This window comes from Drosophila pseudoobscura, chromosome 3 (genome assembly GCF_009870125.1).
Source record: "Drosophila pseudoobscura strain MV-25-SWS-2005 chromosome 3, UCI_Dpse_MV25, whole genome shotgun sequence".
NCBI classification, from domain to species: Eukaryota; Metazoa; Arthropoda; class Insecta; order Diptera; family Drosophilidae; genus Drosophila; species Drosophila pseudoobscura.
In genome coordinates, this window is record NC_046680.1 from 6,355,141 (window position 1) to 6,376,914 (window position 21,774).

At 48.0% G+C, this 21,774-nt stretch overlaps 4 protein-coding genes across 17 annotated transcripts in view; 3 read left to right on the forward strand and 1 right to left on the reverse strand.

Moving 5' to 3' along the window:
* Prosap (SH3 and multiple ankyrin repeat domains prosap) overlaps positions 1-21,774 on the reverse strand; it is a 67,026-nt gene that overhangs the window by 12,066 nt on the left and 33,186 nt on the right. For 7 of the 12 annotated variants that reach the window (XM_033378452.1, XM_033378444.1, XM_033378446.1 and 4 more), the window contains 2 exons: positions 19,811-20,359; positions 13,556-13,573 (listed from right to left, as the gene is read on the reverse strand). In XM_033378452.1, coding sequence (XP_033234343.1) covers positions 13,556-13,573; positions 19,811-19,987 — 195 coding nt within the window. In that variant the 5' untranslated portion in view covers positions 19,988-20,359. The remainder of the gene's footprint in view (positions 1-13,555; positions 13,574-19,810; positions 20,360-21,774) is intronic. The other 5 variants (XM_033378449.1, XM_033378447.1, XM_033378453.1 and 2 more) reach the window with 2 other exon arrangements.
* Positions 17,354-18,078, forward strand: LOC6898166 (uncharacterized). Its single transcript, XM_015183747.2, has 3 exons — positions 17,354-17,666; positions 17,740-17,875; positions 17,935-18,078. Exons 1-3 carry the CDS (start codon positions 17,445-17,447, stop codon positions 18,021-18,023), a joined length of 447 nt encoding a protein of 148 aa, XP_015039233.1. The 5' UTR covers positions 17,354-17,444; the 3' UTR covers positions 18,024-18,078.
* LOC26532328 (uncharacterized) lies at positions 18,077-18,869 on the forward strand. 3 transcript variants are annotated; one of them, XM_015183749.2, is made up of 3 exons: positions 18,077-18,233; positions 18,304-18,570; positions 18,628-18,869. In XM_015183749.2, exons 1-3 carry the CDS (start codon positions 18,110-18,112, stop codon positions 18,699-18,701), a joined length of 465 nt encoding a protein of 154 aa, XP_015039235.1. In that variant the 5' UTR covers positions 18,077-18,109; the 3' UTR covers positions 18,702-18,869. The 3 variants fall into 3 exon arrangements, with proteins under 3 accessions (XP_015039235.1, XP_015039236.1, XP_015039234.1); XM_015183750.2 differs by having other exon boundaries at positions 18,681-18,869; XM_015183748.2 differs by having other exon boundaries at positions 18,093-18,241.
* On the forward strand, positions 18,899-19,626 carry LOC6898167 (uncharacterized). The gene is made up of 3 exons (XM_002138209.3): positions 18,899-19,165; positions 19,242-19,365; positions 19,429-19,626. Exons 1-3 carry the CDS (start codon positions 18,899-18,901, stop codon positions 19,518-19,520), a joined length of 483 nt encoding a protein of 160 aa, XP_002138245.1. The 3' UTR covers positions 19,521-19,626.

The window sequence follows — 21,774 nt, forward strand, 5'->3', positions numbered from 1 at the left end:
CGTTGCGTTGCCTTTAAGTGGCAATTTCTTGTTTTAATTAAACAAAAAACTCCCTTCTTCTCTTCGGCAGAGCGACAGAGAGAGAGAGAGAGGGAGAAAGAGGGGACTCCCTCTGCTCAAGTGTATAACGGGTTTGCCGCTGCATTAATTATGCAAACTGCGTGTGTGTGGGTGTATGTGGGTGTGGGTGTGAGCCCTTGAGTGGCAAGTGCCCCCAGGCAGTTGCATGTTGTCTCATAATGTGCCAAATGTTGCCATTAGAGAGAAGAAGAGTTCCCGTCGAAGGTTCCCCAATTTCCAGTGTTGGCTAATGCATCAGTTAATACAAAAAACATCAAAACAGAGCATGACAGTTCCGTGGAATGGGAATACTTCTTAGGCTGTCACTTTCTTTGATTGAAAGCCCTATCGCCCCAGGACAGGGCAGGCCCCTGGGTCAGGGCTTCCATTCCTTAATTTGTAGTTGTTAGGTGCGTATTTGTTGGTTCTACAATCAATCAATCTGCCAAAATCATTAACCAGTGGAGCCCTGAGAACAGTTTCACAAGAGGCTAGCAAAAGGCCGCAAGACTATCCCCAGTTCGATGCAGTTTCCCTTGCCAGTCACGTAGCCCAGGACTTTGCTGGGATAGTTGTATCCCAGATACAATATACGAGTAGACGGGTACACGGCCGCATGCAGCAGCTCTTCTTCGGGGAAAACCCACCCCTGAGTCGCATAAATTTCAACCACACAAACTAACACGCCCCAAAAGTGGCAGTAAAGCCCCACTCCCCTCGTACAGGCCACACACCACTCACCCTCTCCTTCAGAGGCAACAAAACACGTTAACTGCTTTGCGCCAAATGGTTTTTATGGCGCCACCCTCTCTGCCACCCCGTGTACACCATCCCTTTTCCTTTTCCCTTCCGAAATCACACCCATCCGAGTCCCAGTCTCAGTCCCAGTCGGAGTCGGAGTCCCAGTCTCAGTCTGAGCCTCAGTCATGCACATGCAAATTGCAGACACGTCGCTGCCCTAGACCCCCATGGGCCCGCCTGCCGCCAGGCTGTCAAGCGTCGAGGGAGTGGTCCAACCTCCGGCTCTCGGGGGTTGCCCTGCCCTGCCCTACCCCTCCTTGGGAGCCCGGCGGGGGAGGAGGTTGTGGTTCAAAGTCAAGTTGTTTGCGCAAATTGCATTTTTATGAGTTCTGATTCCGATTTTCCAATCCGTAAGACGGCCCATAAAAAAACGTCCACGTTTTGGGGATACTGGGAAGGGCATCCAAAGGGGGGGCGGGAGGCAATCCCCATCTCTGGGCACACCAAAAACCCCGACCCCGCCCCTCCGTGGAAGCTGTTGCAAAAGTAATTTAGAACTTTTGCCCTCTTTTTGGGTTTAAAACACTTTTCCAAAAGTTTTACTCATTTTGCTCACTTTTTCGGGGCCATAAATTGTGTTCTGTTCTGCCTGCAACAAAGTGCGGGGGCATGCGATGCGGAATTTGTATTGGGCTGTGGGTGTTGCGTTGGAAGGATATTGTCCATAAATCATGGAGAAATTGCAACTGCGTCGGGCATGCAACATGGCCAATGGACCCCCGAAATGCCTCTCGAAGGACCATTCATGGCTTTTTGCATAAAGTTCAATATGTTGCTACAGTTTGAGAGCAACTGTAGTGGTCTTTGGGGGGAGTACACTCTAATTTACGGGCTATGGAAGCTCTTCCTTCCTCAATGCCGCAGTTTGACAGCCACTGGACCGCAGCAGACGAGTGTCAAGCTCTCCGCGGATGGAATAGAATCCAAAGTAAATGTCAATGCGATGTGCGATGTGTGATGTGCACTTGCCAGCAAATAAGCGACTTCCTGTTCCAATAAGAAGACCCCAAGGCGACTCTTGGCAACAACAACAACAATAGCAGCAGCAGCAGCAGCAGCGGCAACAAAAGAAATCATTGATAAATTGTCAAACAGTAGTGGATGTAGTTGTAGTTGTAGTTGCTGGTGTGTGTACTTTTTGCTGGGACTGTTCTGTTGTTGCATTTGTTTGCCCGTTGATTGAAAGCAACGCTCAGACAGACAGGAGAGGGGTAGAGAGGGGAGAGCGGAAAGACGACGCTTAGCAGGTAAGTATAAACAGTGCCAGCAAAAAGTAAATAGCCTTCTCCGATGGACTGGACTGGGGACTGGACTGGACGGCTGCCACCCCAAGCCCCCATGGCATGGAAGTGGGTCGCCTCCGATCACTGACCATCTGTTGCTCGAGCTGCTGCTGTGTCTGCTTTGTTGTTGTTGTTTCTAGTCGTAATCTCATTCTGTGGCAGCAATTAGAGTCGCAACTAGCTGCGGCACTGCTGCACTGTGCTGCAGTCACGGCTTGGATTTGCTTCGCGTTTTTTCGGCTGCGGCTTTGTCAAATCTTATACATTTATGGCCTCATTAGCTTCAGCAGCATTTTTTATTTGCCTCTTTGTTTATTTTCCTGAACTAAAGAATTTTTGGGGTTTTTGGAAACACAAAACCACAGAAAAGTTATCCGGCGTTTGAGAGTCACAGACAGTTCCAGTACAGTACAGTACAGTACAGTCTCCCATTACCATCCAACTCCCACTCAAAAGGTATCGAATATCCAAAGATCCACAACAGAATTTGTTGACAAAAAGCCAGAAAAAGAAAAACAGAGAAGAGCCCAAATGATAACGGAAACGGGCAATGCAGAGATGCTGCACTATGGGCCAGAGTCGAGCAAAAAGTGAGTAAAAAATAGAGGAAAAATGCCGCCTTTTAAGGCCTTTGCTCTCAAGGCTACAAGGTTTATTCGTCGGAGACTTTACACACAAGCGAAAACTGAAGAGAGGTAGAGTGACCGAGAGTGCAAAAACAAAATACATGCCGTGTGCGAGACGAGAGTCTGCTTTAGTCTTGCTGGGATAGTTTTCTTAAGGTCTAGAACTTTCTAGACAGAGAAATTACGCCTTCGGTGTTCGGCACTCGGTATTTGCTTCAATTAAAAGCAAATATTTACACACACTTGTGCAAATACATTCATTTATGTGGGACAAAAGATACCCATTTTGAGCGCAAATATGGCTTAAAGAGTGCGTCAGAGCCCGTCCCTGAATCATTTGGGTTTCTTTATTTAAGTAGCCATAGGGAAGGCTATGCTCAATGTCATTAGGGTTAAATGGGAGTACTTCCTCTGCATTAGCTGCCGATTGCGGTCTTGGCGAACTTTTAAGTGCCAAAATTGCGTTTCTTTTGTTATGCGCTAGAGCTACGGGGGCTTCAGCTTTTGGCACTTCCTCTGCCCATTGTGCAGCAGCGGTCTTTGTTGTTCTGGCACATTCTCCGATTCCGCTGATGCCTCGACTTCTCAAGTTGCAGGCCCCAACGTGAGGCTTCAGCATCAATTTATGTATTCCTCCAGCGCACAAGCACACCGGCGAGCACACGAGTCAAGACTTGGTCTTGGTATTGGGCTTGGACTTGGACTTGGTCACATCATCTTATAAATTTAGCTCGTTTGGCCAAAAGGGAGCAGGAGGATGCCTGTGGTTAGCCACAGAGCCCCAGCCCGGCCGGGCAGCCCCACTTTGAATTGGAGTTTGCCTGACTCTCGAACAATGCCTGGCTCCAGCTCCACTGGAACGAAGCCGACTCGAACCCCAAACCGGTTGTCCGCCTGGAAATGAGTTTGGTGCTCGATTTTCTCCGCCAATTTCGTGCACTTCGGCACTGGACCTGGGGATGTTCTTGGTTCTGTATTACTCGGGCGGGGGGAGGGGGTACCCTTTACCCCTTTACCCCTCTCAGTTGACATTTGGTTTATTTGGGTGTTGCGCATTAATTTATGCGGATTTGTGTAATTAATTTCAAGTTGATTGCCTTTTCGGCTTTCGCTGGCTTCGGGGACCCTGGATTTTTGCTCAGTGCACAGAACAGAACAGAGCTCACTCCCCTCTCGCGGAGGTCAATGACGTGTTCGGCTGCCTGCCGCCTGCCGCCTGCAGCTGGCGCTGCTTCAAAGTCAAAGCTATTCAGCAAACTTTACAAGCAACATCCCATCGCATCGCATCGGATCCCATCCCATCCCATCCGGATCCTAGGCTGAGTGGGAACCCTTAGGACTACACAGCAGTGCTCTCCTGCTCCTCCTCCTCCTCCTCCTCATTCTGCTTGCACAGCTTGGTTATCATATAAAGTAGTTGCCGCAGAGAGGAGAAGTTTCGAAACTAGTTTTTCGTTTCGCTAGATATTTCGTGGGCAAAAGTGCGCCTCCTTTTAGGTGTCTGTCTGCCTGGTGGCGGTGCCCAAGATGTTTGTCTTGTCATGCCCACCTACAGCATCAGAAGAGCACCAGAACAGCATCAGAAACAGAAACAGAATCGGTTCTAGCCAAAGGAACTGGAGCTAGCGCTTTAGATGAGGCCGAGAATGGAGCTGGAGCTCTGTAGAGAAGAAAGTGTTGAAGTTGAAGACTTCTTTTGGGGCCGCTGACTGAACATTTATCAGAGTCAAGTGCATTGAACTTGCTGCATGTTGCATGCTGCATATTGCCTGCTCGTGCGAGTTGAAGGGGGCGTGGTGGCAGCGCATCGCGCAACGCCCATAAGCCATTCATATTTCTTACACTTTGCTGCATTTAGACAAACAGCCAAGGGATGGGATGTGCTGCAGGAATGCTGCGAGGAGGGCCAGGACCAGGCACAAAGGGGCATGACATTCATTCGACAGACAGCGTCGAAAGGTGAGCTAAGAGAGGAAATTGCAGGAATTTAGTTTCAGTCAAAGGATGCGGACATGCCACACGGTCGATGCACACGGTACGGTGCCAGCGGGGGAGACACAGAGGGGCGGCAGGCACTATGAACCTCCTGAGTGCAGGTGACAGGCATTTGCAATAAAACTTCCATCTGCAAAATGCCAGTGAGAGGCAGCAGGGGGCGGCGGACGGAGAGGAGCTGCTGCTGCTCTAACTAGAAGAAGAGAAAGGAGACCTTTCAGAGGATTAACCGTTGACAATGTTGCATGGAATGTGGCAGCAGTCCCTGCCCCCGACCCGAGAACTTTAAAAAGCGAAGCCAAGCTCGGGCCAGGCCAGAAACCATGACAGAATCATGTTGCAAAGATATTTTCATGTCGCTGGCAATGTCATGCCTCGTCTTTTGTTGCATGACGGGGGTGCTGTTGGCGGTGGGTTCCGGTTCCCAGCATAGCAGACTTTTCCAAGACTTCTCCAAGTAGTGGCAGAATTCCACTATTCAGGACTTCAAGACTTATTAGAGGAGATTTTCTGCTGCTACACACAGTGCACCATCAACTGTACAGTTTTACAAGCAGCAACTGGATTGCCAGCAAACTTCTTTATTCCCCGAAAGCATCTTTCCTTCCCAGCCGCACAGAGTATCGTTTTTCATTCGGTTTTCATGCTGGAAATTCCTCACAGAACTGGGGAAAATCAATATTTATATAGAAACAAGACCCGGCAGCAACAAACAAAAACAAGCAAAAGCAGACATTCAAAACAAAAACCCAAACAGAGAACATACATATGGATGTACATCTGTGGCATACCCGTGTATATTCCGACGATTATGACTGGATAAGTAGACTCCTCCCCCCGGCTGTCTGGGCAGAAAACATGCGACAAATTCTGGCGGGGCACCTGCTGCGGGGGCAGGGGCAGGGGCAGGGGCAGGGGCAGCGGCGGGGGTTGGGGCTGTTGTGAGTGTAAAGGGTCTTCCAAGTATTCCTCGTTGGCGTTGCTTTTCTTAGCTGCCGCTGGGGTTAAAGAACGGTGGAAATGCTTTCAAGCATTTTCCATATTCATCCACAGCCAGGGAGGAGGCAAGTCGGGAGGGGAGCAAGGAAGGAATGCGGCTGGCTGCATGGCAAAGGAATAAACAACAAAAAAAGGAATAAACAAAAACCAGAACGAAGCAAAACGAACATGGGATACGCTTAAATATGGCTGGGAGACGAGGGTTTACTCCAGATATTAACCAGATATAGAAGTAGATATTATCTGAAGAAAGGTGCTACAAGATAGAAGCACTCCGTGATGCACTCAAGAGACGCCATAAGCCTGGGGACCAGTAAACACCCACAACTAGTGCTGAGGATAGCTAGATCGAAGCCTCACCTGTGGCACGAGGAAGGAAGCCGGAATGCCCAGTGAAAGGCCCCAAAGACTGGCCACGACGACTGACCACTCCATTGTCCATCGCCACAGCCATTTCTATGTCAAAGTCATTGGTCAATGTAGAACAATACAATGTGCCACTAAACGATAAACGATACACGACACAAGACACACGACAGAAGACGTCGACACACCATACACGACACACAAGACAAAAAAACGGCGAGGCCTGCTAATGATAATGACAATGTGATCATGACGATGCTGATGATGATGATCCAAGCCAAGAGTCGCCATGTCCAGCGATCATTTTCCTCTTTCACTGAACTGAACTGATCATTTGCTTGAGCACTCAAATCGCTAATCGATTTGATGGCAAACGTGCGCTCCAATCCGATCCGATCGTAGCTCCAATCCAATCCAAACCAATCCAATCCGCATTGGGCTGCATTTCTCCCATTTGTTCTGGCCACTTTCTTGCGAACGTTCTCTCTGTCTTGGCCAGGGGTATTTTTAGGTCAGGCCCAGGGGAGTGTGCTCTGCTCTGCGGGCACTCCACCGCAATGGACGTCAACCACCTTTCGGCAGGGGATTGCTGCGGATTTGCTGGGGCAGACCTTTACAGTTCTCTGTCAGGCATAAGCAGAGCAATTTGGGCATTCATTTCATTATGGCCATCCTCCCCAGCCACCCCGTTATTAGGGCTTTACGGTTGCCTTTGCTCCACTTGTGGGGAGGACTGGAAAAACTAACAACCCTCGTACGAAAAGTAAATGAAAATGAAATATTTTGTTGAGCAAATAGAAAAAAACCAGGAAAATTACAAGAGGGAGCAGCTCTCCTTATCCGATTGGGATGACAAAACCCAAGGCAATGAAATTTATTTGCTTAACTTTTCGTTTGAGCACAAGAATTTTCATCTAAATTCGGCAAGTGAAACAATGCCATGCCCTCTTCCATGTTCCATCTAGGCACAAAACAACTCCATCCTGCACCACTCCCTTTCCATCCAAGCCACATGCCCATTGACCCCTTTCTAGATTTACTTTCGGACTGCAGCCATAGCCATGGCCTCTCTGTGTCCGTGTCCGTGTCCGTGTCCATGTCCGCTAGCAATGCTGGCAGCCATTCGGCCAATCAATGCAACAGCAAGGGGACGAGCGGACAAACCGACAAACAAACTGGCAAACAAGTTGGCAAACAAACTTCCGTCTCAGTGCACCTCAACACGTTGCAAGGCAGTAAGCGGCAAGCGGCTAGCGGCAAGCGGCCAGCGGCACGAGGCATGTTCTGACTGATGTGTGGCTCCGTCCAGCCTAGTGCTGGCTGGCAGCTTCATGTGACCCAAATAGACTCCAATCGGTCAACAGTTGCAGCCGCCAGTTGCCACAGGAAAGAAAGCGCACCAAAGGTGTGGAGAGAGAGGCGGCAAGGCAGCAATGCCGCAATTAGCCGAGTGGATGGGAGTTGTCACCTCAACCCCAGATGACAGCTCGGGGCCTCAGCCCTTCGGTCGCCTAATCGAATGATCAAAGCAGATCAGAACAGATCAAATCAAAACAGATGCGATTCAGATGAGCTGTGAGACCTTCCCATTGGTGTCGTGTGGCAGTGGCAATCAACTTGGCCATCGACTGAAGCATACGCATAGATTACAGAATAAAGACTATCACACGAAGCACCCGTATTTGCAGAGAGCACCTCTCTTTCAAGCTTAGTTCATTGATAACAACCAATGTATTATGTAGAGTAATAAGGTGACGTCGTCGCCACATCTCCTCTCTTTGAAGGACCATCCGTTAGTCAGCCGGCTGGCAAACGTGCAGCACTTTAAACGTTTGCTCTCTCTTTCAAGCGCTCGTCTCTCTGAGAGCCGAGAGATGGGGATGGTCCTCACGACAGCAGACGACGTCGCCTTGTTCAATGTAGAGGAAATCTGTTATCACCTGCCAGTCCATCTCGGACACATTCTCCTTAAAGCGTAGACTCTGAACAAATCCGAATAATGCCCCCCTGCAGGGGTACAACACAATCTATCAGTCAGCAATGCAATTAACGTCGGAATGCGGCAAATGGGAGCTCACTTCAAATCGTTGCGCTCCATAAACAAAATCGGAAAACTCTCAAGATTTGCAAAATTGCCTCAGTTTCAGGTGTGAAATGTGTGTGTTTTGGGGGTGGCGGTGGTGCAACAATATTTTCAGGCTATTCCGAGCAGCAGCAGCAGCACACATGGCCTACCACTGCTGGCTGATAAAACCCAGCTGCTGGCCAAGTGTGAAATCGAACAGAGATACGCGATACAGACGGAAATATGGGGAAAACTAGTTTAGTATTCGAAGCAGCTGGCATAACTGTCAAAGATTAAGATTCTGTTTGCTATTTTTACCTGGAGTGCACTGCATGTACAGCAGGGCCCAAGCTATGGATGAATGTTCTCGTCTGGTGCTCGTCTCTCGATTTGAATTTGGCTGCTTAGTGGCTTAGTGGCTTAATGGCAGCACCAGCTTACGGTAAATGGAGGCAAAAAGGGTGCCCACAAATGGTAAAAGCAACTTGAGTACGAAAATTTATGCAGCAGCAACTGCCGTGGCAGATACAGAGGCAGAGACAGAGGCAGAGTCAGGCCAGTCAGGCTGCAGCAATTCCCCGTTGCAAAAACTGACCGCAGCCATATTTGACAACGGAACGTGCTCGGGCAGCATCTGAGAGCTCTGTCTCCGTTCTCCGTTCTTGGCTCAGTCTCCCTCTCTCTCTATCCCCCCCCCCATCGGTGCATTAAATCAATCTCTGGGGCAGCTCCCTCTCGTGAAAGCCCTGGCCGGGAAAGTGGGCAGACTTGCGGCGTGGCCTGGCTGCCCTTTATTTACGGTCCAGAGCTTGAGGTAAAAGAGAGCAGCGCGTCTCAGCCGCACAAAATTATGTCTAATAATAAATTTGTTTCACTTGAATATAGAGCAGGGAATAAAGCACAACCAAAGGAATGCCAAAACCAAATTTGTTAAGGATTTTAAAGAATTTTCACCGACTATTCTAAAGTATAGGTGTACATACGATTTATCCCTAGAATTTATCTACTCTTTGGGCCTTTAATTAGGGAAATTTCAGCTGAGGCCCCTAACTACCGATGTGGCAACGATTTCCCTATCAGCTGGCCATCAAAGCCAGCGACCAGGGACCAGGGACCAGGGACCTGGGACCCGGCCAAGTGTTCGGCAGCAAACAATTGGGGGAAAAAATGCTGCCAATTGGTCGGGAAAGGCGGCAATGCATGAAATCTCACAGCTCGTAAATCGATGGCAGCTCCCCCCAGAGACAAAGAGACACACGACACCCCACCAGAGCCACCAGAGCCAGCAGAGCCACCCGCCACCACCCACCGGCCAGCATCTGTGTACGTTTTGGGGCGTCGCCTGGCGCGCGAATTATGCCACCAACGAACGACCAAACAAATGCGAAACCCCAACATTTTTGCTATTTTTCCCTGCCTCCTGCTGCTCCCCAAACGACTCGATGACTGCTGCACGTGCGCCGTATCGGCAAACGGGTTTCTGCTACTTTAATTTAGCCAGCCACATGGCAGCAGTGGCAGCAGCGGCAGCAGTGGCAGCAGTGGCAGCAGCGGCGGCTTGCATCCAATAGATAGCCGTGCAACGGCCGCCTTCAGCTGAAGGACACTCGCTGGCTGGGGCCTCTCTGGCGTCTCCGATAAACGAGGTGGAAAAACTGCGAGAAAACAGAAATTGCCACAGAGCCCGGGCCCCAGCGAAAGGTAGAGAGAAACCGTCTTGGCAGAGGCTAGAAGAAAAACAAATCGAATCGAAGGGGGGGCAGACCTGATGGATACCCTGCACTAAGTACGCGCCTCACGCCAGCCTTCGTTTGGGCCAAAACATTTACAGGGTGTGCACGAATGTATAGAAGGCCGCTCAGAAAATTGTATCTGAGAAATATCTGCGGCTTGTTTGGCTTCCAGGCTAAGTTCGGTTCCTGCTGCTGCTGCTCCTTTTAGCCAGAGAGTCAATTTGGCCAGAAATGAACTCGAGATATTTCGCTGCGATCCTCCTACTGTCCTCCCCTTTTTGCCCCTTCCCCATTCCGCGCTGCGAGCATTTCTGCTGGCGTCAAATGTTCTTTTCTTTGACGTTAGCTTCAACTAGGGCCTGGCCACGCCCACTAAATTGCTGGCATGCTTGCCAGCCCCTGCCCCCTGCCTCGCTCTCTTTGCCACCGCTCGAGTGGCTGCAGACTGGAAGGAGCACAGGAACAGGAGTATTCCTCCCTCAGCCTGGGGCATGCATAGAGCTGGCCGTGGTTTTCATTCTCCCAAGAAGAAAAGAGTTCTCTGTCCGCATTTGGGCATAGGTAAGCTCTGGCCGGGACCTCCTTTGTGCCAGCTCTCGAGCAGAGTCGCCTCGAATCGCACCAATTGAGCTGTGATTTAAGTACGCCATAAATGGCTGAAGTGCGAGATTGAGATACTCGACGGGGACTTCTCTGCGACGGCAGCGACGACGATTGCGACTTTTGCACTCACTCAATGGCACTCAGGGCCCACTACTCGAACGTACGTATACATATACGGGTCGGTCGGGTTCTGTTTGGATCTTACCTGCAAGCGAAATGAGAGAACAACGACGATAAAGCTGACTCGATAATGGTTAATAATTGTATGGTGTTGGCAGCAATGCTGGTCTGCCGCCCCCCTTCCCTTCCCTTCCCAACACATGATTCTTTATAATTATAATATCCGTTATGGCAGCAAAGTTTCGAGGGAGCTCCCCACCATCATCTATCTGCTTGGATATCGTATAAACATTGCTATATTTTAAAACAAATTGATGGACACACACACACACACGCACTCACACTCACACTCACACGCAGACAGCAGCCGGAAATGGTTCATTGTTCTCCAGTGATGGGGCGTCGGAAATTGAAAAGCAACCCAAAACCAACATCAAATTTAAATTTTTGCACAGAAAAATGAACAAAAAATAAACCAAGCCGAGCATTAAATAAAAAAAGAAGCATAAAAACCCATTAAAAAGCGACACACACACACACACACATGGAGGGGGTGCTGCCTTCCACTTAAGAGAGAGGGAGGGAGAGAGAGATGCGACCTCAGAGCAGGGGCTTTACAGTTTTAGAGGAGGGGGCACTAGAGCATCCACATTCGCCGAATAAACCGACTGTAGAAATTACCCTTAAGCGAATGGAAATGCCATTGTTTAGCCAAAACCGAAAACACTCCAGTAGATGTGACTTTTGATAGGAATATTATCGTGTTTTTGTATTTTGTTTAACTGAACGGAACTACCCGTATTATGAGCCTCTGTACCCCAGTTTAGAGCAGCGTTTTTCGCATAGTTCCAATTTCAAACGGTTCTACCGATACTACAGAGCCATGGACAAGATAGAAATCCGAGAGGATTCCTATATTGGATACCGACTAAGAGCTACTTTTTCTTAAGGGATTTTCTAGTGCCAGTCTTAGAACCATTGTCTGTCACAGCTGCATACAAACTTTACAGTTTTTAAGTGGTTTTAGGCGCCAAGAGCCAAACGACTGTTTGAGAGTCATTTTTAAACATCCATACTATAATAACATGAAAATTAGTTGATATCTAAAGGTGTTCTCAGTGTATATGCTTCATCCTGGCTAAGCAAACCCTCTTCGTGTGGGCCTTTTCTTGGTTCTTTGCTGGCCGTTACTCTTGTCTCATTTGCCTATTCCATTTCTGTGGGTGTAAAAGTACCTATTGAGCGACTCTCTCAGGGAGGATCACTGGGGGCCTCACAGAACTTGCAAGTCGGTGCTGCTCATCCGAGAGCGTTACAGAGACAACCGAAGGAAAACTGAGGAGCATGCATCTGTCTCCCGAGTTAATTGCACAGCTCTAAACATATATAGAGGAAAAACCTGACAAATGATAATAGAAACCCCCCGATTACATTGATTTGGGTCGCAAGGGCACAGTTGACCGTTTTACAGCCACTTTGTGCTCGACTTTTCCAGTGAACAAACGGTGGCACTCCCTCCCCTGATTGCTCGACTATTGCTATTGTTCGAGTAAATTACCTGCGCTTTGTGCGACTCCCATTGATTCCCAAAGAGATAATAGCGCACCACAGAAACAGCAACAACAACAACAAAAGGAGAGCAAATAATTTCACAGTCAAGGTCGCTTGGAGGGCGGCTTATAGCGGGTGCTGGTTGTCATGTGGCACACGGGACTGGGGAGGGGAGAGTTCTTTGAACCGGTAAAAAAAAACTCAATTTTTGAGCAACAATAATTAGCATTAATCCAGAGAGAGACAATGTACGGCTCTGTTTGTTTTTAAATGATGCAATAAATATAAAAATAAATAAATTAACAGTAGCTCGAAAATATCTTTGATAAATGGTGTTACCGGATCCAAACAATTAATGAAAGCCCACCACAAAATATACAGAAATATTTGGGAGTCTCCTTCTATATTTTTCTTCTCTTTTTTGGGGGCATGCCGCAGAAGTTTCCCAAATTATTTGTTTGCCTACTGATAAACAAAAATAAAAAACATGTCAGAAATTCAGTTAAAATATTTTGCGGTTTCCCTCTTGGCTCCTGCCCCTCCCTTGCGGTTGTCTCTCTGCAAATGATAATGCTATCGAGAACTGTCCAAAGGCGACCCGAAACCACTCACGGACTGTGTAAAACGGACAGAGACATGTGGCAGCATGGAGTACTACTCCCATTTCCATTTCCATTCCCGTTCCCATTCCCAATTCCTTTTCTCGTGGTCCATTTGCGAATTGCCTGACGCCTGACGCCTGAAGCGCTAAAATCTTTTTCCTTTTTTGCATTTTAATTGAATTACATGGGTAGCCAGGAGAAGGGGAGAGAGGGATTCGAGGTGGAAAGAAAAGGAGTTGCTGGTCGCGTGGTCGCTGCGAGCCATAAATCTGTAACTGTTTGCTGTACTTGACACATTTCGTAGTTGGAACTGAAGTTGCCCCGTTTTGTGGCAGACTAAAGCAAATTTTGTGGCTAGTAAAATATTCACGTAGGTGGTGGATACGTACATATGTACATAGGTTTGAGAGTCGCCGCAGGCCTCGTGTCCATTAAAATTAAACTTAAGCTTAAATATTAATAAATATTCAATGAGGCAGAGGCCATCCCTTTTCCGCCTACAAATACAAATATGTATGGTGTGGAAACTAAAATAATATTATTAATACTTAACGTCTGTGTGGTATAACATATGTATATAAATTTAATTGAAAATTCGACTCGGTTTTCTGTAACTCCAGAGGGTTTTCCTTTGAGGCTTTAAGGCCATCATGGAATGGAATTATCTATACAAACATGGATACTTATATTTATATATGGACAGATAGATAGATAGATAGATAGATAGATAGGTACAGAGCCAAACACCAACCTTAAACCAGAAGGCCACCTGAGCCACGCCACCGTAGGCATTTCATTTATTCATGTAGACGACACAAGACGAATGCAACAGCAGCAGCAGCAGCAGTCATTTGTTTACACCACAAGTGAATTTCCATTGTTCCATTGCGTATACGCACACGAGATGGGTGATGCCAGGGGTTGCCAGGGGATGCCAGCGGTTGCCAGGGTTGCCAGGGGCACCATTTCCGATTCCATACCCAGAGTTGTCATCGTTGGTTTTGGTAAGGTTTGTATTTTTTGTTTTGACAGCAAAATTAAATTAAATAACACGCCAGAGCGCGACAAATTAAATTAAAGCCAACAAAAATAAACAAAATGTAATTAATAATAATAGGAAATGCGGAATTCGTGCTGTTTTTCAGTGGTTTGCCTGCGGTTCTGTGGCTGTCAGGCCGCATTCCATTTTGCTTATGTAACTACATAACCAATGTACATACATACATGCATACATTATGTATTCATGTCTGACGTATCCTTTGCATATCACGCATACGCAGTGTTCGAGGCATGGCAGGATGGCATTTTGTACACTTTGTGAATACTTTGATGGTCGAATATGAGATGCATGCTTTAAATCGGGCCAAAAAACTATGACCTTTACATTCATAGCCCAGATAATACAGTTTCTTCTTATATATAGTCTTTTGGTACAAATAAACACTTTTACTTCCACACTCTGCGCTCCCTATCGGAGGCATCTTTATTGTTCCGAACAATAGCCGAGCCTCAAGGAGGGCTCGCTACTGGGGAGGGGGCTAGAGGGTTAAATTATCCACAAAAGTATGTGACATTTACTCGCAAAAGAAGGCGCCGAAGGACGCAGGAAGAATGAGTATGGCTTTGTTGCAAGCCAAGTTCTTGCCGGAATTAACGGTTCAATGGAGAGACAGAGATTCAACGATAGACAGGCGGCACACACATACGTCCTTGTGTCTTCGTTTACATCTATGTAGGTCTCTATGCCACTTTGGCTCAAGAGCGAGAATGGGGCACGGAGTGGGGCAGCGACTGGCTGGCTGGAATGAAATGATGTCGTGCGTGCCCAAACTATGCAGCATCATTAAATCTAACGACCGTCGAGGGCTTAGCGGAGGCGGAGGTGGAGTCGGAGGCGGGGCGAGGGCCCTGCAAAATGTCTACATTTTCAACATTTTCCATGGCATTAGAAGACTTTTGATAGAAACATCTCGCAGTAAAGATATCTCGTGTGCCTGCCTCTCGTGTTACCCATTAACTTGGCCTAATTGAGGAATTGGCCATTATACCATGGCCTAATTGCCATTGCCTGGCTTTTGGACACCGATTCAAGGGACTTTCAGTGGCAGGCATTTATCCAATTGATTCAATTTTCTCTGCTCCAGCCATAAATCTGAACCGCGAAGAGTCCTAAGTCCTCATTCCCTCTGGCTAAAATCAATATCTCTCTTAACACCCCTTTATGTCTGCCACACTTCTGCTTCGTGGCCCTTGGCCTGTCTGTCCCTTCTCTGATGCTCCCCCTCAGCCTCTGCCTGGCATTCGATTGGAGATACTTTTTATACTTCGCTTCAAGCGTTTACGGATTCTCGGCAGGAATCAATCTGCGGCTTAAGGACTGCCTTTACTGATGGAATACCCCCATCGAAACCCAATCGAAAACTAAAGGATAGTCGGGCATTCTCTTCCGAAGGATTCGCTTGAGCACCTCGAGTAGAGCCTCGAATATGCCGCGACATTTAAAACTCATTCTTCATCAGCCAAATATATGATTTCCATATGCGTTGGCCACCATTTGGCCAAGATCTGCTTACTGGTTTCTTATCTGCCAAAGAGCCATGGAGCCAAAGTGGTTTAATAGTTAAGCCTCGAGCCACAGAGCCACGGAGCCACAGAGCCCTGAGCATTACGAGTGGTAGTACATGGAAAACAACTTAAATGAAACCGGTACGTCGTAACGCCCACCCAGAAGCCACAACGACTCGTACCCAAACAGATCATAGAAAACAGCTTCGGTTTTGAGTGGATTTGATTGGATTTGATTAGCAGGCGGAAGTGGCGATGCAAAAAGACTCCCAAGAGGCCCACACACGCACACCCTGCTCTAGAGTGGAGCACTGACTGATTGATTGACACTCCAAGCTGACTGAGTGATTGATTGATTGATGGACGGCACTGCAGCGTAAAGTTGAAGCAACCCTCGCCGATTGTAAAAATACTTTTCTTAAGCCATAAATTGATGATGAAACCTGATAAAGCTTGAGGATCCGATAAAACGGTGTCTTTGGCCTTTGGTTCGTTCGGATCTAATCAGTTCTTCAGTTCCTGCGAAGGCAACACCTCGATTGAGGTGCAAATATTTGCGCCATGATGCCACGAATTGTGTTCTTTATGGCACCTACTATGCGTACTCGTACAATATAAATAGTTCTCTCTTTGTCGCGATAAGATATGCGACCTGCCGTCTGATTGATATATGTACCTCCTATATGAGCCCAAACATATCTGGGAAAGCAGGAAGTGTGCTAAGAATAAGAACCTGATATGCTATATGATAGGGGAATTCAAGATAGCCGAGAGTCGGCAGTTCTTTCACAGGCCTCAAATTAAACGCCAGAAAGAATCAACTGCAAAGATAAATCCTCTCTGATTCTGATCCACTATCTATCGACAGAACGTGGCCGCCAGTCTGTTCCCACACCGCAACACATAGCAACACACAGAATTTACAACATAATTCACTAAAAACCGAAACAGACACCACTGAAACCACTCCATCGCCCCCGAACACTGTCGACACGGCCTGACACTGCGACTGCCACTTGCTGACTTGGCCCAAAACGGAACCGGGACCAGGCCATGCAATTAGCTGGAGGTCATTGTGTTTTCGGTTCAACCGAGTTCACGCTGAACGCTGAACGCTGAACGCTGAAAGCTGAATGTTCAGCGGTTCAGGTTCGGTCCAGTTTCCGTTCGGTTTGCAATGTTGCGGTTCCAATAACGAAATGGGCGCGGCCTGACCCGGCCCCCGCATCGCATTCGGCAATGTTTGGACAACAATTTGTCCGGCAAATTGTTATTAAATGTGTACAATCGATTTGGGCCATTGTTCGGGCCTTAATTAACACAGGAAGAGTCACAAAGGATGAGGATGAGGCAGGCAGGGTTTGTTGAAGCGGACATTCAGTTTCCGGCATGCAAAAACGTGATGTGCCCCTGGAAGGGATGCCCATGGAGGAAGAGGATTAGCACAGGCAAGTGAATCATCCACGGTATTTAATCTTCGATCCATTCAAAGTTTAGTTCTTTCGCTCTCTCTGGAGTTTCCCTTGACAGGCGGGCTGCCATTCAACTGTCAAATATCTCTTCTATCTGCAACGTCACGATTTTCTGGGCACGACTCCGGCAGTCCGGAGTTGGGTCTTGATTGCCCGAATTGCATTGAACTTCAAAAACAGAGCTGTGGGCAGGGCAGGGGCGGAGCCTGCTGCAAGGGCACGTGGCAGCGTCTGGCTTGAATGCGGTGCCAATCAATGGAACGCTACATTTATTTGTTTTCAAATTGGTTTAGTATCCACAGAGAAGTAGAGACTCTTCATACTCCGAGGGGAATGCCCATCGTTAAGCCAGCGCATTACGTGTGTAGAAACGGAGTAACGCGTATCCTGGTGTCCACGCACGTGTGTCTCGATTCCTGTACGGCGTGAAGTTGGCTGCGCACTATCGCGTTTCACAGTCAGCATTCGTGCGATTACGGTAAACAACAAACTCAACCTCGCTTTTAGCTGGCAAACAAAGACTCCCTACCTTTTCGGTCAACTGTTTTCAATCAAAATTATTTGTGAGTTTTATTTATTAACTAGAATAATAACTTGCAAAAGATGTTCTTTAAGAAATGCTGCTTCCTTTTGCCCCTGGACACGGGGTGCTTCATCATTGCGCTGTTCTTCCTATCCTTCCATGTGGGCGAGATGGTCAGCTACTCCACCGACTGCATTTTCGTGAGAGAAACAACCGAAAAGACGTGGGCAGTCATCCTCATGGCGGGCATACTAATGATGGGCATCATCTCCTCCGGGCTGCTAATCTACGGTGCCCGCAGGGTGGGTTAACAATCGAATCCAAAAAGGGTGCAAAGCCTAAGTCCATTTTCCTCTTCTGACTGCTTCATTTCAGAAACGCCGAGGACCGGTCCGCTTCTGGCTGACTGTCTTTTTTATTATACTTTTTTTGTACATCATTTTGGGCATTGTCGATATCGCTACAGCAAACCCGCCCGTGGTTACCATCTTCTGTGAGATACTGATCATAGGTGAGTGATCATCGATCTCCGTATCGGACCACCCTCCATAACCGCTGGATATCCCACAGTATCGCTGATCTACTCGCTAATGGTAGTCCACTCCTTCTACATTTCGCTGAAATACGCAGACGACGAATTCGAAGATTTTGTCGCCTAATTGTCATCATTATGCCTGTGTTACTATCGAATAAACCTCGAGTTTACCTTCAAAATTCTCGTACAATATATTAGCCCGGATTGAGCATGTTATTAAGAACATGTTGCGGCTGCTGTAGCTTGAAGTACGGATGCTTCTTGGTTGCCGTCTACACGGGCCTCACCTATAGCCTGCAGCTGGTGACCCTGCTGATGTATGGACTAATCGAAGGTGCCTGGGTATGGTCCTCCGGAGGCTGTGCAGCCATCACTGATCACTGACCTCTCCGCTCCCCGCACAGAGTACGCCGAGAGTCAGATCTTCTACTTGTTTATGTCCGTGCCCTGCACCATCGCGGTGGCCGTGTCCGTGGCCTTGTTCGTGGGCGCCCTGAAGAAAAGGGCGAGGCTCTTGTGGCCCTGGCTGATAACCTTTAGCGTATTTTCGATTATCTTCTTGCTGACCCTCATCGGCAGCCTGATCGCGGGCTCCACCCAGAGCAATGTGGAGGACAATCACGTCGGCTCCGGCTTCATGCGACGACCCCTAGTACAGACCTTGAACCTGCGTGAGTATGGGACGACTCAATGGATTTTAGATCTCATGCAGTGCCACAACCCCGCAGTGATGCATCTGTACGTCCTGCTGGTCGTCTATTCCCACTACTCCGAACTGCAGAATGAGAATCTGATTTTCTGATCAAGCAATCGATCAGTTTTCCGTCTGTCAACGATCTGTAGCTGTAGTGTGTTTTCCTGCTCATTCAGTTGAAGAACATACAGACAGGCTCACACCTCAGTACAAAATCATTTGCTCCAAAATATTTTTGTAATTTCAAATTTTGTGTCTAGTGTAGAAATCTAAATTGAAATCGAATATCCTTGAGCAGCCACAACATGGCCTGTCACTGCAAGTATCTGAAGAAGATCTTTTCGAGCTGCTGCTTCTGCTATTCGCTGCGCATCGGCACCCTGCTCTTCGGGTGCGTCTTCCTCACGTGGTACGTGTACATCGTGTTCGGCACCGCCTTCATGATGGAGTGCGTCTACCCCAACGAGTACCAGCAGAAGGGAAACACCGCCCCGGCCGCCCTCAAGACAACGATGGTCTTCTCCTTCTTCGGCATTGTGGCCTCCTCCCTGCTCTGCATCGGAGTGCATAATGTGAGTAGGGTGGACGGACCCCACCCCCCGTCATAGTCCCCCATCTTTATCCCCCACCTCCCCGTCCGCTCCGCAGAACAACGAGATGCTCTTCACACCCTTTCTGATCTTCACACCAATCTGGATAATAGTCCACATATTGGTCCTGATCATGTACAAGCTCGTTCTGGTGCTGATTTTGCTGACAATCGTCACATCGGGTAACTTTTTTCGCCTAAACATTACACGTGTATCGGTAATCATCGGCAACGTTTACTTTTCAGGGGTCTTGATCTACGCCTGGCTGGTGGTCTTTTCGTACTACGTGGAACTGGTCTACGCCTACGACGAGGAACTGCATCCCGGCTTTGTTTAGAGCGGCTGACTGGCTTTCTTCATGTTTCGCCACCATCGATTATTATTCTAAATTTGTGTATGAGAAGCAAACAAAAAACGAGAGAGAGTATTTCGTTTCATGCGAATGAATGCGAGTATCGCTTATCGTCCGTCTATCGCTCGCCATAGATCTAATTCTAGGAGGTAGCATCACGATTCCAGGTCAAACATGTGTGTGTTGCGCACTTCGCTCTATATACAGTATGACGAGATAATGATGATGGGCTGAGGCTGGGGCTGTGGCTGGGCGGGGCGACTGGCTTTACATACCTTTGGCAGCGAGGCGAGCACCTGCTGCTTGACATCCCAGACGAGACGCTCCGATGGGAACTGCAGACACTTGTAGACGTTCAGCTCCGGCACATGGATGCGCACCAGCAGCCATCCGTCGCGCGGCTCTGGCGGCGGCTCATCGTCAAACGCCCCCGGCCCGGACGTGGCGTCCATATTGGCCGGGTTCTGTTTGACTTTGGGCGTTGGTGGGTGATACGTCGTAATTTTGGCGGCTTTTCTCTCCAACTCTCCGCGACTGGCTCCCCCGTGCGGCAGGCAGGGGCTTCTCTACAGGGTATTCTCCTGTGCGAAACAACGCCTTCCTTTCTATCCCTTCTGCTTCCTTTTTACGGCTTGCGATTTATCGATTCGATTCGATTCGATTCGATTCGGTGATTCCTTAATGGTAATCTCTCTCCCTCTCTCGGCTGCTTATTTGATTGGTCGGTAGGTTCGTATCTTTTGCTGGTGGAATGCGTTTCGTTTGGACATTTCGTGGAAGTTCGTAGAAGTAATCTTCCGTTGATTGTGACACATCATGGATCTCTAAAAAGCGAAGAAAAATCATCAAATTAGTGAGGTTACATTATATGGTTACAAGAGATCTGTATTCGCTATAAAAATTCAGATTAGACCCCAAGATGCCTCGTTACTTGGCTCTTTCGAAGACCTGGGACCTTAAATTTTCCCTCAAACGATACAAGAGAATGCCTTGGTCTCTAGTGTGAAGTATAGGCCCCTTTCTAGCTAGAATATTTACTGTGAGGTCTCTAAGAGAGATCTCTCCATTTAATGGTTATATAAATCAGTTTTAAATCCCATTTATTCATTAATATTTCCCAACTATTTATCTTTACTGATGGTTTACCCATTTCCCTGGCAATTTCATTCACATATTCATGAGGCAAAGCATTTACCCCATTGATGGACTCCCCTCTCGTGCTCCCCCACCCCCTCCCTCTCTCACTCTCGCCGTCACGTAAGTAAAACCCGTTTACTTCGGCGCTGCTGAATACTTAATTTGTAAATTGGTTTACATTTGCAGCAAACCGAAACGCAGCTCCGTCGCCGCCACATCAGTCCGTCAATGCCACAGGGGAGACTGATACTGCCTCAGAGACTGCCTTCCTCCAGCGACAACAAAAAAAGAAAGAGAGAAAGATAATCGCGTACAGCATAAGGCATTTCTTGTGGCACTTTTGGGATATTGACATTTTGTGGCTGCCACATTGCGTGGCAATCGCAGTTGCAACTGCAATTATGCACAAATTAAATTCACACGCTAAACCTCCACTACGCCAGGGGCGGGGGGCGGGGGAAGGGGAGGGGGAGGCGACATGTAGAGCAGAGCATTCGTTTGGGGCATGTATGTAAATGTGTGCCACAGCGACCCGCGCGCTGACAGTTGTCGCTTTGTGCAACGGGCGGGGGCGGGGGGCGGAGGCGTAGGTCGGGGGGGGCGTGCGCAGAGGTAACTATGGGCGGAACGGGTTACCCACCAACAAGTCTGCACTTTGTCGCATTTAATTGCGAGCGTGTTGATGATTGCATTCAACTAGTCGTCGGAGGAGGAGGAGGAGGAGCAGTGGAGGGGGTGCAGAATGCAGAATGCAACATGGAAAATAGTGATAAACCATAATGAATGTGTGTGGCGATGTGCCGGGAAGAATGTGTGTGTGTCTGTGGCGGGATTAAATGAAAGATGAAAAGGAACTCGCGTCAGTTGTATCCTTTGAAAAGATACAAAGAGGCTAACAGCTTACAACTAATTGGTTTAAACGGATCTCTGACAACATTTAGAAGACATTTAGACATTGGAGTTTAGGGGAAGAAGAGGTCCATAGAGTGTTCTGCTTGAATGAATGGCATCCTAGTTCGAGATGAGGAAAAGGAGCACCCGAAACCCCGCATACGAGCACCCAAATTCATTCGAACGCTTCGTTCCCAATTTAATTTCCACT

Excerpts from the sequence above, each read along its gene's own strand:
- LOC6898166 (XM_015183747.2), top strand. The coding sequence starts at position 17,445 with ATGTTCTTTAAGAAATGCTGCTTCCTTTTGCCCCTGGACACGGGGTGC. Across the intron at positions 17,667-17,739 it reads TAATCTACGGTGCCCGCAGG|AAACGCCGAGGACCGGTCCG; the intron begins GTGGGTTAACAA and ends GCTTCATTTCAG. Across the intron at positions 17,876-17,934 it reads CTGTGAGATACTGATCATAG|TATCGCTGATCTACTCGCTA; the intron begins GTGAGTGATCAT and ends GATATCCCACAG.
- LOC26532328 (XM_015183749.2), top strand. The coding sequence starts at position 18,110 with ATGTTATTAAGAACATGTTGCGGCTGCTGTAGCTTGAAGTACGGATGC. Across the intron at positions 18,234-18,303 it reads GATGTATGGACTAATCGAAG|AGTACGCCGAGAGTCAGATC; the intron begins GTGCCTGGGTAT and ends CTCCCCGCACAG. Across the intron at positions 18,571-18,627 it reads AGTACAGACCTTGAACCTGC|TGATGCATCTGTACGTCCTG; the intron begins GTGAGTATGGGA and ends ACAACCCCGCAG.
- LOC6898167 (XM_002138209.3), top strand. The coding sequence starts at position 18,899 with ATGGCCTGTCACTGCAAGTATCTGAAGAAGATCTTTTCGAGCTGCTGC. Across the intron at positions 19,166-19,241 it reads TCTGCATCGGAGTGCATAAT|AACAACGAGATGCTCTTCAC; the intron begins GTGAGTAGGGTG and ends TCCGCTCCGCAG. Across the intron at positions 19,366-19,428 it reads GCTGACAATCGTCACATCGG|GGGTCTTGATCTACGCCTGG; the intron begins GTAACTTTTTTC and ends TTTACTTTTCAG.